The sequence below is a fragment of the Dermacentor silvarum genome, chromosome 10 (genome assembly GCF_013339745.2).
Source record: "Dermacentor silvarum isolate Dsil-2018 chromosome 10, BIME_Dsil_1.4, whole genome shotgun sequence".
NCBI classification, from domain to species: Eukaryota; Metazoa; Arthropoda; class Arachnida; order Ixodida; family Ixodidae; genus Dermacentor; species Dermacentor silvarum.
Genome location: NC_051163.1, coordinates 137905678 through 137920077, shown reverse-complemented (window position 1 = coordinate 137920077; position 14400 = coordinate 137905678). Strand labels below are relative to the sequence as shown.

Below are 14400 nucleotides of genomic sequence, written 5' to 3'. Positions count from 1 at the left end.
TGTGACCAGCACGGGAAGTTTATTGCTGCGCTTGCTGGGTGACATAGGCATCCCTGAGCTGGCGCCGGTGCGGCTTGCCCGTCTCCGTCTGCGGGATGGCGTCCACGAACTGGACACCTCCATGTAGCTGCTTGTGCGGAGCCACTAGACCTGCGAGAAAGGAATGAGAATGCACCCTGCCGATGTAGCTGCAGCCTCGACGAGGGCACCTCTAGCGGTGGCGCGAGCACGTGTTGAAATAAGCAGCGGTAGCATCATTACACAGAGTCCGGCCGCGCTATTAGCTTTGTTTTGTTCCGGATCACTTAATAATAATAATGATCTTTATTCGTGGATTTACAGGGTACAAAATACGGGCCTGCCCAAGCCGACAATGGCTTGTGGGGCAGTGTCCGGCAGCAGGGCACAAAACGGAGCATGCGCCACTGTCTTACAGTTACATTTTGTATGTATCTATATATCCATATTGTTTGTTTTTCCCAAATTGGATGATGGGTGAAGCAAATTTGTTTAAATATGCTCTTACTCTCTCTTTCCTTTCTCTCTTTTGTTTTACTTTTTCTCCTTTTTTCCCCATCTGTTTCACCTGTTCGCTTCTTGCTGTCTGGTGCCTTTTGGACCGTCTGGTTATTAGGACTCGTCAAGTTGCTGTTTGTAGCAACTTTTTTCCTAATGCCTTGGCACCTTGTACCACTTGTTTTCAAGAATAAAGGTATTATTATTATTATTATTATTATTATTATTATTATTATTATTATTATTATTATTATTATTATTATTATTATTATTAATTCAAAATCCTGGTTCTCGACGCTAGCTGTCCAAACCGTAAGACCTGCTGGACGGTGGGGGAAACAATGTTTACAGCAATGCGCCGGGTACGAATCATTTTTTTCCAGCACGGATATCGGAGAAACAATGACTCTAACACTGGACCCAGCTGGTTCGTTGGAAAAAGTAAGCTACATGGTCGGCATTTTCGTTGAACTTGTTCTGTTGGCGAACGTGCATCGTGCAGCTACCTCCAGTACTTTTCCGTTCTGCAGCGCTTGTGTAGCGGGCGTAATGTGCACAAACATGAGGAAAGTAAACTCGAATGCTAACGACTACTGAGTGGCACTCGAACGTTAAAACCGCAATTTAGCCTGCGGATATATTTTGGATAGATTGCCAGAGCTGTGATTAAGGGTCTTTAATCGCTTTACAGCATTTTCGAACAAGCAAACACTCATGCGCCGCTGTGCTGACAGCAATACGGTGACGTCTTGTAGGGTACGCCGTCCCGTTGCACATACTGTTCTTTAGAAATTGTGTACGCCTTAAGATGAGTTCGCATTACAAAATACGGGCTAGTGATCACTCTGTCGGCTGGTTATACTTGCACGCATCATGAACTACTGCTTTTTTCAAAGCAACCACCTATGTTTTCAGACGGCTGAGGCGCCGAATCTTAAAATGACAGATTTGCATGGTTCAGCTCAACACAAACGTGTGATAGGGTGTGAAACATGTAATAATTACAGGATTGCATTGAGGTGAAGCATATTAATTGGCCAATGGTGAACCTGACATGTAAGGTGCCCGCCTACGACGGTTGTCAAAAGGCCATCCCGAAGAGAAAATCAACCCTACCATACAAAATGCTTCGCTTGCGGACGACATCCTGCTTATTCGGCAATTAAATTTCTAACTGTGTTTCTTCTTTTTCCCATCCCAAAAACAGTGCTTTCTCATCGTCGATAGCATCAGATAATGAGAGTTAGCTTGAAAGGTCGTTCGTTTGGTCAAGGCGACTATATGACTAACAGGCATTCGGTGTCCCCAAGAAAAGCACCTGGCCCCACCACACCACAGGGAGCCCTAGCCGTCTCACAAAGAGTGGATAGCCACCAAGCCATTCTAGCTTTACTAAATTATGCTTTCGGTTCGTAAATCTTAGAAAGTCTGGACTGCTTTGAATGACGAAAGGGCCGTTCAGGCGCATCGCTTAATTGAGCGCTGGTTCGGCATTGTCTCGTGTGAACGTACAGTGTCGTTTGCACCACTGGCGCTTCGGTTGACCTAACGAAACAAGAACCCGACGCGCCAGGCTGCTGCTCTATAATAAATTTCTGCCTTGTGACTACGTTAGAAATAGAAATTTGAAAACACCGCAGCGCATCGTCTCCTTCGAAGTCTTCATCCCTTGTAGACGTTTGCGAATTTTTAGTTAAAGCTCCGAGCGCTCTTACACGGTTCCGGAATATTTTTGGTGCGCCTTTGTCCCTTTTGCGAATGTTATGCACCCAACGTTTACTTGCGCATTTAATTTTCTCTTGCACGAGCTCACTCGCCACCCTTTTCTTTTCTCGGTATTTGTTCCATCTAAGGAGATCTTCGTATAATCCCAACTTTTTGGCTTCTCTACGATTAGTGGACGCCTGCTTACGCTCTTCAATAGTTTGCAGTATTTACTTGTTCCGCCATTTACGTACTTTCCTCTTTCCAATGCAACAATGTTTTGCCGTGTCTGCCTTATCTCCTGGTGCATAACGTATACCAGTTCCTTATATTCCCAGATTGTTGTAGGAAACGCCTCAATTCACTTCTCTATGTTTCTTGCGATTTCTTTTTATTTGCTTTTCATTCACATTTAGACATGTTGATGTTTGGTTCGTGTTTCAAGTTAGTATCTCTCCCAAATATTAAGGCTAAGCGTTTATGATCGCTACTTAGGCTATCTTTTCCATGTTCACTGTCATCATTGGGTGTACTCGCTCGTCGACCGTTTCTATTTCCGCATTGCCACGTTACCTGTCCATGACACTTACTCTCCCCGTTACCTACTATAAGGTTCTGTTCATCACACAGATTCAGCACTAGAGAGCCGCTGTAATCAGTATGTCCGTCTAAATCATCCATGCGCGCCTTAATATCTCCCACTAATATCACCTGACCCGATTGCTTGAACTCATTAATATCGTTTCTAATGCAATAAATCAATTCGATATATTTATCACCTGTCCTTACGTAAGCTACTCTGAGCCACGTCTTTTGGCCTTGCCATGTGCCGTTAATCCATCAACGCTCCTTACACATATCTCTCTCTTCTACCCTCGGCTTCTTCAGACCTTGCCTAATTAGCATGCCTACGCCACCTCATTCCCTGTTGCACTGTTCTCATACAAAATTGTCAATAACAGCTGGCTGCTCCAAATCTCTTAGATGCGTTTCGGTCAACGCGTACACGCTAATTGCTTCTGCTGCGTTTGAATTTACAGCCATATTTCCTGCTTGCGACCACCCTGCATATTTATGTAACAAATTTTACCGTCTCTATACTTATTCTTTGTGCGTCTTTTCTCAACTCATCGCGCTCTAATTCTGCCCTTTACTGGTGTGTCGCTACATTCAATACTTAATCTTCCTTCCTGATTGCCAGGGGCCCACATAGTAAAACTACTGCCCGTGGCGGGAATCGACGCGTCCAACCGGTGTTGGTACACTATCGCTGAAATTTATTCCGTCACGCACAAAAGCGCCTTCGCGGCCGGCCCGGTGCGCTTCTCGGTCAATGCCAATCAGGCGAATAGCCAGGGGTGGGGGGGGGGGGGGGGGCTGATGGGGCTTCAGCCCCCCCCCCCCCCGAAATTTTTTCGTGCGGGCATGCACCACCAACTAAAACTACCACCGACGCCGGCAATCATTCTGGATTTTGTCTACAATGTCTTTTTCACGCTCGAAAAGACATTTCGGCACGAACACTGCGAACTCGGGCTGGATTTCGTGACATCGCCCTTGCACCTGGAGTCACGTAACGCAAGTAGCCCCATCCGAGCACAAACTTTCATCGGCGTTTCGATAGCGAGCGGGCGCGTTGCGGCATCTCGCAGCGGCCGCGGAATATACGGAGCGCATGGATTTCAATTACGAAACTTTATGGGTATAAAGTTCTCATAAACTTTTGACGCGAAAGGTGCGCTGACATTTCCAAAGGCATGCTTTAAAAGATTTTCAATTCTAGAAATTTATGGGGTTAATGTTCTTATAAACTTGGGCCAACATGCGCGCACGAAAACGCTCGTGTCCAAGCCGTTCTATAAATTGAAGCGCGCGCTCGCAATCTCCCACACACACGAAAATACTAAATATCACCGTGACTGTCAGCTAGCAGCTGATAATTTTCTCCAAACATTTTCAGGAAGCGTGCCCAATGGGATTGATCAGCTGGACTAGGGCAGGCAAAGTAAAATATGAGAAAACAAAGGAAAGTAAATGGCCCATTGCGATTTTTTTTTTTTTTTTTTTTTTGCGGGCAACAAGGTCTGGCTCTCCGTGGCCACAGGGACAGGGGCCCTATGGATATAAGCAATGCTCCTGCTGAAAATACAGGCATTTTCAGAGTGCTTCTTCGCATGCGAGCTGATTGTGGAGATACATATCTGAAGAACCATTTGGAAAGTTGCCCCAGTATTGCCTCGTATTTAAGCCCAGACGCACAAAACCAAATTATAGAAATTTGTGGTGACATTATCAAAGAAAGCCTATATTCAAAAGCAGGTTGCTTCTCCACACTTCCTGACGAAACGACGGACATCGCTGGAATCGAACAGCCTACTGTTTCTGCAAGGTACCTAAACAAGTATGCCAACGACATCGAAGGAGTGTTTTTAGGTTTTAGCACCGGAATAGATACCCATCTCTCATTGCGACAGCAGGTTCTATGTAACTGTGTAAATACTGCTGCAGCTTCTAGTCACCCTTCCAGTGACCACTGCCAGCGCAGAGAGAATATTTTTTTAACAAGAGTTTACTAGAAAACTACTTGCGCTCTACAATGTCTGTGGAACCCATGGTTAGGCTGGCGCTTCTATACAGCCACAGAGACGTCGGCATCAACGCGTCCGAAGTCATTGACCGCTTCGCTCAACTTTCCCGCCGAGAGAAGTTTGTCCTTTAGATAGCGAAGCAGCAAAAATCAATGCAAGTAAAGAGCACTGTTCCTTCAGGTCCATAAGTTCTTAATTATTAAAACGTATGACCGTTCATTAGCTTTTAAAACCGCAGAAATTTTCGCCGTTTATTCTAGCAGTTAGCATCATGATCACAATTATCACGCGAATACAAAAACTACGAGTATACCAATAACCAATTTTGACCGACCTTGCCCATTGAAAGCCCGGCCCACGCGGCGTTCACCAAAAATACACTCGGATATTGGGTAGTTCAACTTGCCGCATCATCTGTGGCCTTCGCTTGTCCTTTTCTTTCATTTTCAGCTACCTGCTTTTATTTCTTTTTTGAAACGAAGGAATACCCTTCTTTAATTTTGGGTCCAGAATAATTGTTGGCGTTGTGCAGCCAGTTAAATTAAACATTTTCGTACTGATTTATGCATTATTCCTCTATTATTCTACAAACATGGCACTGTCGCGACCGCTGCATGGCCCAAGTACATATCACGATTTCTGCGATCATAGTTATGTTCTTGCCTAGATCATCTGTCTTTCTGTGCGCAAAGTTTACTATCTGTGACTGAGCAACATGTTTATTTGTCTTATTTGACGCATTATATACACTGACGTTTGCTTAAATACGTAGATTTATTGGAGACTCATACGTATTTTTAAATATCTTATTGCGAGGTTTTGTGTATACAAGCAGTGAACTTAGTTTCCAGCGACTCTTTTTTTGCCCTTTAGCGAGTTGTATCTTCGCATTTGTATATTCCATTCTATCTTCGCAATTTCTAATATATATTTTGCAGAACTCCCACTTTTTATTTGTACTCACTGCTGCGAGTATTATGTCGGTGTAATTACAATTACACGACCAGTAACAGCTGCTCCTGCGCAATCGATTGCAACGAGGGATAGCGTCATTGAGGTTTCTTCCTCGCCGTTGCATATGTAGAAAAATCTAAACAAGGTTATTGAATGACAAATATTCATCAAAATGTTTGTCCTGAACTTATACATTTCATGGCCTTTACGCTTTTCATATAAGCTGCATGCACTGCTTTGCTGGTTTCGAACTGACATTGCGGAAAATGCTTGCGTTAGCGTTAGCGTGTTACGCACGCAAAATCTTTGCGGAACGCTGTCCGATAGAGTTTTAGCATAGCGTAAGACAACGATGCGCCGCTAAGCGCAAAACCATCTAGCTGCGAGTAGTCAAAGCAGCAAACTGAGCAGCTCGACAACCAAACTAGCGGTGTGGATCCACGCCAAGCCTTGAAACGAGCCTGCATGTCAAGCACTCGGGTTGAGGGTGCCACAATGTTTGCAACGCTAGAAACTTAGCGAGCGTTTAGCGTCTCCGCTATATTTGAAAAATAGCGGAGGCACGCTACCCGCAAAACTGAAATAGCGTTCTGAGCATGCGCAATCTGACCCCGCTATGTTATTGCGTTTAGCGTGGTGCCATTTCCGCAATACTAAAACTGTCTATTGACCCTTCTCGCGGCAATCCCGTGGGTGCTGCCATAATTGATCACGGGGTGACGCGTCCATTGCTTGCCTCAACTGCCTCCGTTGCCTCCTTGTTTACAATGGAAGTGTATGACGCCGGTGCGGCTTAGAAAACATCTGTTTTCTGAGATATCATAGACGGTGACTAGATGGACGACACGAAGCTTTGATCGCAGCTTCAGAGAACATGCAAAAGCGCTTTCGGAGCTGATTAAGCTATGTCCCAATGGCATAAGCAGCTTATATGGTGCTTGTTCTAAAAGCGGGGCTAAATATGAATTCCAAGCTGTCCGATTATATATTCAGTCAGGATTAGTGTGTTTTGCTCTTTGTTCTTTATTGGGCAAATATTTTGAAGCAGTGGCTTGTCAGTTTCTGACTCAGTGAAGTTCCTATCTGATTATTTTCTGCCTAATCACTCGCGGGTGTGCTCAGTTCCGGATCCGATAGATTTGTTCTTGCTGCGCACAAGGCTTCAAACGTAGTTGTTTTGTACATTGTAATACCTTGTAGCAAATTTATATTACAGTTAGTATCTTGTTTACTTTTGTGGTCTATCACGAAACATTCACCTTCGACCATTAGTGCGCTATGAGTGTAGTCCGTCATTTATTGCGTGTATACAGTGCGCATATAATCAAGTGTAAGTCAATTCACTTATTCTTGATACGTCGGCGATAGAGTGGGCGTAAGTTTTCCTGCCATTTGGACAGATGTGTATAGATAACGTGCGCGAAACTTAATATGACAGGAAGCGGTGCTACTCCCTTTGTCATTGTTTAACGAGTGGTACTCATTCTTGCCGACGTTATGGGGATGAAGCCCTTTCTTTGAAGGTTAGCGATACAAGGCTGGCGGATGAGCAAATTTCTGTATCCTTGAGGAAGCCGTACATCACGAAGTGCCGGTAACACGTTCGGACAGTTGCAGCAGCAGTCCGCGAACTTCGCCACACAGATTCATTCTATTCCTTAACATGCCAGTCACTATTTTTGCAGCCAACTTCTGCACACGTCTTCAATCTACATTATTCAATTTAGCATGATTGGAGCACAGTGTGTTAGCGAAAACTCAGTTGCATTTCCGACAACTGATCGCACAGAAGCAAGGTAGAAGCGGTAATGGTTTCGTATTCGTGCGCGGTCGCTGAGGAGAAGTATGGCGCGCCGCCGTGAGCGCCATCTCGTTTCTCTAAAACAAACTGCGACCCGAAAAGGGTCAATAGTTCTAAAGTTCATGTGATGTTTTCTTTACTTATTAATTAGACAAAAAACGCGGAAGCATTGATGTCAGTTATTTCTGCCACAATTTTTGGGGCATATGAATTTATTCTTTTATGACGACATACATATTTTAATGGACAGTTCATAGCGTTCAATAATTCGTTTGCAGCATCTAATATACAATGGAATTGGCAATGCAGTTATTATTCATGCATTTGATCCCTCTACAAATTTTATAAGGAGGAGGCCGCGCTGCAACCTGAGCCCCCCCCCCCCCCCCGAACAAAATTTCTGGCTACGCCACTGATGCCAATGACCGTAAAATTAATTTCCCTAGCTAGCGTCCAAATGTCCTTGTTTACTGCAAGCCCTGCCCTTTCAATTGCATACACCCCACGCTTGACCAGCGCCGCCGTGCGGCTATACAAGGCTTTAAAGTGCGACAATCCTCTTCATCGGGCGGTTATAAATAAACTTCACTGCGCTACCGCGAATTATTTGGTTCACCCGGAGGCCAACAGACGTACTGCTTTGAAAGCGAAACCTACGCCGAGCCTCTCTTTGCGGCTACGTTAGCAACGAACGTGGCCCCGAAAAATTGATCCATCATATCCTTCTAAGACCCCTTACACAATACATTGCACATTGCCTTCAACATTTTTTTTTTCAAAATTCCCTCGGAACTGATTTATTCATATTAATTTACGCAAACAGGTAGTTTACCCATATTTTGTCAGCAGCTTTCAAGAAATTTTACCACTCAATTGATCTACACCTCATACCATCCCAGACGGTCGAAAGCAACCTTGAGATCTGTTTCGAAATCACTGAGATTGTGTGAAAATACCGGACGTGGCAGCCACACGGCAATGTACTACACGTAATTCCATCTTGAACTCTGGGTTTAAGCAGTGAAATGCAGTTTTTATCGTAGCAAACATGAGGAGATGATGGAGATCTTTATGTCTTCACGCACATGGACACGCAGCTTTTGGCCTTAACTGTTGTATTTAAGCTTTACAAATTGTTTTTGCAAGTTAACCATAACTTGAAAAAACAATTTTCAGTTATGGTTAACTTGAAAACAACAAAGTTCAACATAACAGTAGACAATGAAAACCACACTGAAGAGCGATTATGACCCATAGTTTTGTTCGGGTCCCCGGAGGATATGTTCGCGTCCGGCCTCTGAGACAAGCTTTCTTTGCGATTCGTTTCGCCCTCAAGAAAACACGTGGCATGTGAAAAATCGGTAAGGGTGCTGTCTGTCGGAACTGATAAAGCCATGTGCGCGATGAAAATTGTGATATGATAATATGTGATTATAATGAGAATTGTGGCTGCTCTGTTCACGTTGTGTTCTCGCTTCGAATGTGGGAACCAAGGAGGAAGGTTAATCTTGGGGCCAACGCCGATGCCGCCTATTAAAATACATGTAAAACGCAGAAAGCCTTTTATGAAGCGATCTCCGGACCGATTTGAACGTGTGTGCCATTCAAGACAGAAAGTCACATTTTGCTTAGGCCTGGATGGTTTTAGAAAATTGACGAAAATGGAAAAAGGTAAAGAAAAATAAAAGCATGAAGTTTGCAAACGCGTAACTGTATCAAAAACAAATATCACAGTTCTCTTAACTGTATCCATTCAGCAACAAAAGCGGAAAAACTGGTGTATCAATTTACAGCTCAAGCGGATCCGCACAATATTTACAAGTGTTTTGCAAACGTCCTATCACAAATCAATATTATATTTCGCAGGGTTGCTAAATACATAAAATGTATCCGCTTTACATGTTTTATTAGGTGCAGTGTACAGAATTGTAGCATTGTTTCAATTGATGCGTTACGGAATTATAAACTTGGTTGATTTATTTTCTCAAATTTCGCGATTATCGACAATGTTTATTAAAAAACTGACAGCCTAAATTAAAAATTTCCTTGCAACAGCCAGTAGTTTTCAACTTCCTTTAAATGCATCATTTTTCATGAAATGGTTCGCGAGGAAAACGGTTTCTCCATCGGCGTGCATTTAGATATGAGCCTCCTCTTAATTTTTGGAAGTCAAGTTGCAAATGCATGTGTTGTGAAAACATTATCACCAAGGTGACTTGGTTCCGTGCGCTGCATTCTGCCGTTCAATGAAGCATGTCTGAATATTTGCATGGTAGGCTGACGCGCTTGTTTTTTTCTCGCTCGCGTTCTGTGCACTGCCCACTTCTCGCATTGCTTTTTTATCTGTAGCTTTAGGACTTCAATCTTCGCAAGCACAGCGCAATAAGATGAGTAGCAACCCTGCAAGCACATGGCTAGGCCCACTAGCAGTGCGCCTCGAAACCAGAGCTGAAAACAAAGAGGCAGAAGCTGATTAATGGCCAAAGTATGGAACATGGCCTCAACCATACGAAGCATTGTCCAATGTCCGAAGTGCTCTGCTCCTGCGTCTGCAGCGGATGCCCGCCATCTACTTTGGTCGTGCCCTGAGTCAAAGACAATTCGCAAAGGGTACTTAAAGGTGTGACATTGAACAGTGATCAAGCTGAATACTATGAAAGATGGTTTATGGACAAAGTAATTTTTCGTTCTTTGCATAAGTATTGCATAAGTCACTGTTGCAGTATCTCTATGAAAGGGGCCTGCGTGCTTATATTTATCTCCATTATGAAGTTATACCGCGTGGGAACCCAAGCGAGAAAAAAAACACGGCCCCGCATACAATTAAGCAGTTCACTGCGAAATAAAGCAGCGACAGCAACACAATAGAGCGTGGGTCTTTTTGTATTATTAATATAAAATGAAAGAGCTTAGCACCATAATTGGTGCCGGCAACTCTGTTTTGCAAGGTAAGCAAAAGAAATAAAGTACAAACACGATAACATCCTCAGCGCGCACCGTACGCTGAATGTGCAATTGAAAGCTTGCGAGGGTCAGCCGACGATCGTGGCTCAATCTCGCGCGGCGAGGGAGGAAGGTGGGGCGAAAGCACACCTTCTTTCGCGCGCGAGCTACGGGGGGGTGTTCGTGCTGCCCCGGCGGCTGCTGCTTAGGCCACCGCCGCGCGAGCGCGGTATCTTGAAAGCAGTCTGCGATGTCGCCAGAGTGCGCGCCCGCGTGGGCCTAATCTTTCAAGCGATCTGTGATGTCGACAAAGTTCGGCGAGTGCCGGTAGCTTCGTATGCGCTGTGCTTTCGACGTTTTACTTACTCCTTACTCCTGCGTTTTGACAGCGAGTTTCCACGGTCATCGAGGGAGATAGGGTTATATTAACGCGAGGCCCCATGTCGCAGAAAATGCTGCGTCGGCATCTGCGTAAGCATCGGCGTTTGTGGCATTCGTGGTGGCGAAATTTATCTGGAACCTCCCCCAATCACACCGGCCCTCCGCATGGCGCAAGGGGTTCGTGAAAAAAAATCAATTTCTCAAAGTAAAATTCGTCAGAAAAATCGTAAAGTACGACCTAACCACAACATACATGATAACGTCGGATTGTAATTCACCAACACGAGCGGCGCGCTCGGGTAGGTTACTTGCGAAAACCCCATCTAGATGGCGCTCGCCTCCTCGGAAGCATAAAACGGTAGCCGCGCGCAGAGGCGAAGGTGGAGAAAAAAGAAAGCTGCAGTTGCCGGGAAGCCTGACAAGCACTTTGGGATCTTTGAATGCTATCGCGTTACATTCTTAAAGGCGAAGTTTAAGCGTCCTCCAAATTTATTTACCGGCGCTCGCGTGACACCGTGCTTGTTAATTTAGTTAGTAAGAGAATGTTTACAACTTTATGCGGCCGATAACAATATTATCCTTACTTCGTACATCTGTCTACTAATTTGCTATCGCAATGGATGCTTCGCATTTCAGGTGAAACTGCGACTTTTTTTCTTTATCTCTGTTGCCGGTCTCTACTGTGTGTGTGTGTGCCGCTGTGAATATGTGCGGCAGCGATTCATGTACACCGACATCGTAACTGATCTTCCATTTGTTTCCCTCGTTTATATATAGTCTCCATTATATGGACACTTATAGGTACAAAATGAAGGTAGTACAAGCCTACGCCCCAACTTCCAGTCACGATGATGAAGAGATAGAACAGTTTTATGAAGATGTGGAATTAGCAATGAGAAAGGTGCAAACTCAGTATACTGTAGTCATGGGCGACTTCAATGCAAAAGTGGGCAAAAAGCAGGTTGGCGAGCAAGCAATTGGAAACTACGGCATCGATTCTAGGAATGCAAGAGGAGAGATGTTGGTGGAATTCGCGGAAAGGAATAGGCTCCGAATAATGAATACATTCTTCAGGAAGCGCACCAACAGGAAGTGGACCTGGAAAATCCCTAATGGAGAAACAAGGAATGAAATAGATTTCATACTCTCTGCCGATCCAAGCATAGTGCAGAATGTAGAAGTGTTAGGTAAGGTAAAGTGCAGTGACCATAGGTTAGTGAGGTCTCGGATTTCTCTCAATTTGAATAGAGAAAGAGTGAAATTAGTCAAGAGGAAACAGGCCAACCTAGACGCAGTAAGGGTGAAAGCAGACCAATTCTGGCTGGTGCTCGCAAACAAATATGCAGCTTTAGAACAGGAAGATGAAGATAACATAGAGCTAATGAATGAAACCGTAACTAGGCTGATCTCAGAAGCAGCAATTGAAGTGGGAGGTAAGGCACCAAAGCAACCTGTAGGGAAGCTCTCCCAAGAAACAAAGGACCTAATAAAGAAACGACAAAACATGAAAGTGTCCAACTCAAGAGATCAGATAGAATTCGCTGAACTGTCAAAACTGATCAACAAGAAGAAAGTAAGGGATATTCGAAATTATAACGTGGGAAAAATTGAGGAAGCCGTAAAATATGGACGCAGCATGAAATCAGTAAGAAGAAAACTAGGCATAGGACAAGGCAAGATGTATGCACTGAAAGATAAGCATGGTAATATCATCAGCAATTTCGATGACATAGAAAAAGCAGCAGAAGAATTCTATACTGACCTGTACAGTAGCCAAAACCGCCAAGCTACTTTCATTCGAAATAGTGATGAACCGGATACAGAAGCTCCTTCTATAACTAGCGATGAAGTTAGAAGTGCCTTGAAAGACATGACCAGAGGAAAAGCGCCTGGAGAAGATGGAATAACAGTAGATTTAATCAAATATGGAGGAGATATCATGCTTGAAAAGCTTGCGGCCCTTTATACGCAATGCCTCACAACTTCAAGTGTACCAGAGAGCTGGAAGAACGCCAACATTATACTTATCCATAAGAAGGGAGACGTTAAAGAATTGAAGAATTACAGACCCATTAGCTTGCTTTCAGTATTGTATAAAATATTCACCAAGATAATTTCCAATAGAATCAGGACAACAGTTGACTTCAGTCAACCAAGAGAACAGGCTGGCTTCAGGAAGGGATATTCTACGATGGACCATATCCATGCCATCAATCAGATAATCGAGAAATCTGCGGAGTACAATCAACCTCTCTATATGGCTTTCATAGATTATGAAAAGGCATTCGATTCAGTAGAGATACCAGCAGTCATAGAGGCATTGCGTTATCAAGGAGTAGAGGAGGCATACGTGAATATCTTAGCAAATATCTACAAGGATTCCACAGCTACCTTGGTTCTCCACAAGAAAAGTAGAAAGATACCTATCAAGAAAGGGGTCAGGCAAGGAGACACAATCTCTCCAATGCTATTCACTGCATGCTTAGAAGAAGTATTCAAGCTCTTAGACTGGGAAGGATTAGGAGTGAGGATCGACGGCGAATATCTCAGCAACCTTCGGTTTGCAGATGACATTGTCCTATTGAGCAACAATGGAGAGGAATTACAACAAATGATTGAGGACCTTCATCGAGAAAGTGGAAGAATTGGGTTGAAGATGAATATGCAGAAGACAAAGATAATGTTCAATAGCCTGGCAAGGGAACAAGAATTCAGGATCGCCAGTCAGCCTCTAGAGTCTGTAAAGGAATATGTTTATCTAGGGCAATTGCTCACAGCGGACCCGGATCATGAGAAAGAAATTTATAGAAGAATAAAATTGGGTTAGAGTGCATACGGCAGGCATTGCCAAATCCTGACTGGGAGCTTACCACTGTCGTTGAAAAGAAAAGTGTACAATCATTGCATTCTACCGGTGCTAACATATGGGGCAGAAACTTGGAGGTTAACAAAGAAGCTCGAGAACAAGTTAAGGACCGCACAAAGAGCGATGGAACGAAAAATCTTAGGAGTAACGTTAAGAGACAGGAAGAGAGCGGTATGGATCAGAGAACAAACGGGGGTAGACGATATTCTAGTTGACATTAAGCGGAAGAAATGGAGCTGGGCAGGCCATGTAATGCGTAGGATGGATAACCGGTGGACCATTAGGGTTACAGAATGGATACCAAGAGAAGGGAAGCGCAGTCGAGGTCGGCAGAAAACCAGATGGGATGATGAAGTTAGGAAATTTGCAGGCGCAAGTTGGAATACGCTAGCGCAAGACAGGGGTAATTGGAGATCGCAGGGAGAGGCCTTCGTCCTGCAGTGGACATAAATATAGGCTGATGATGATGATGATATGGACACTCCAGGCGCATTTTTGCCGTCACCGCGCGCCGGGTGATGAATGTGCGAGTGAAAGCGTGCCAGAGTGAGCCGGCGATGGCGGCTCACTCTAGCGCATGCAAGGCAGGAAATCGGGGAGGAAGTTCGTTGTCTTCCGTCGCGCGCAAGGCTCCGTGTGTAGGGGAG

General features: G+C 44.3%; 1 protein-coding gene across 1 annotated transcript in view; it reads right to left on the bottom strand.

The window, feature by feature from the left end:
- Positions 1 to 14400, bottom strand: part of LOC119430984 (luciferin 4-monooxygenase-like) — a 225643-nt gene continuing 211243 nt past the window's right edge. The window contains exon 11 of the mRNA XM_037698452.2: positions 1 to 150. Coding sequence (XP_037554380.1) covers positions 20 to 150 — 131 coding nt within the window. The 3' untranslated portion in view covers positions 1 to 19. The remainder of the gene's footprint in view (positions 151 to 14400) is intronic.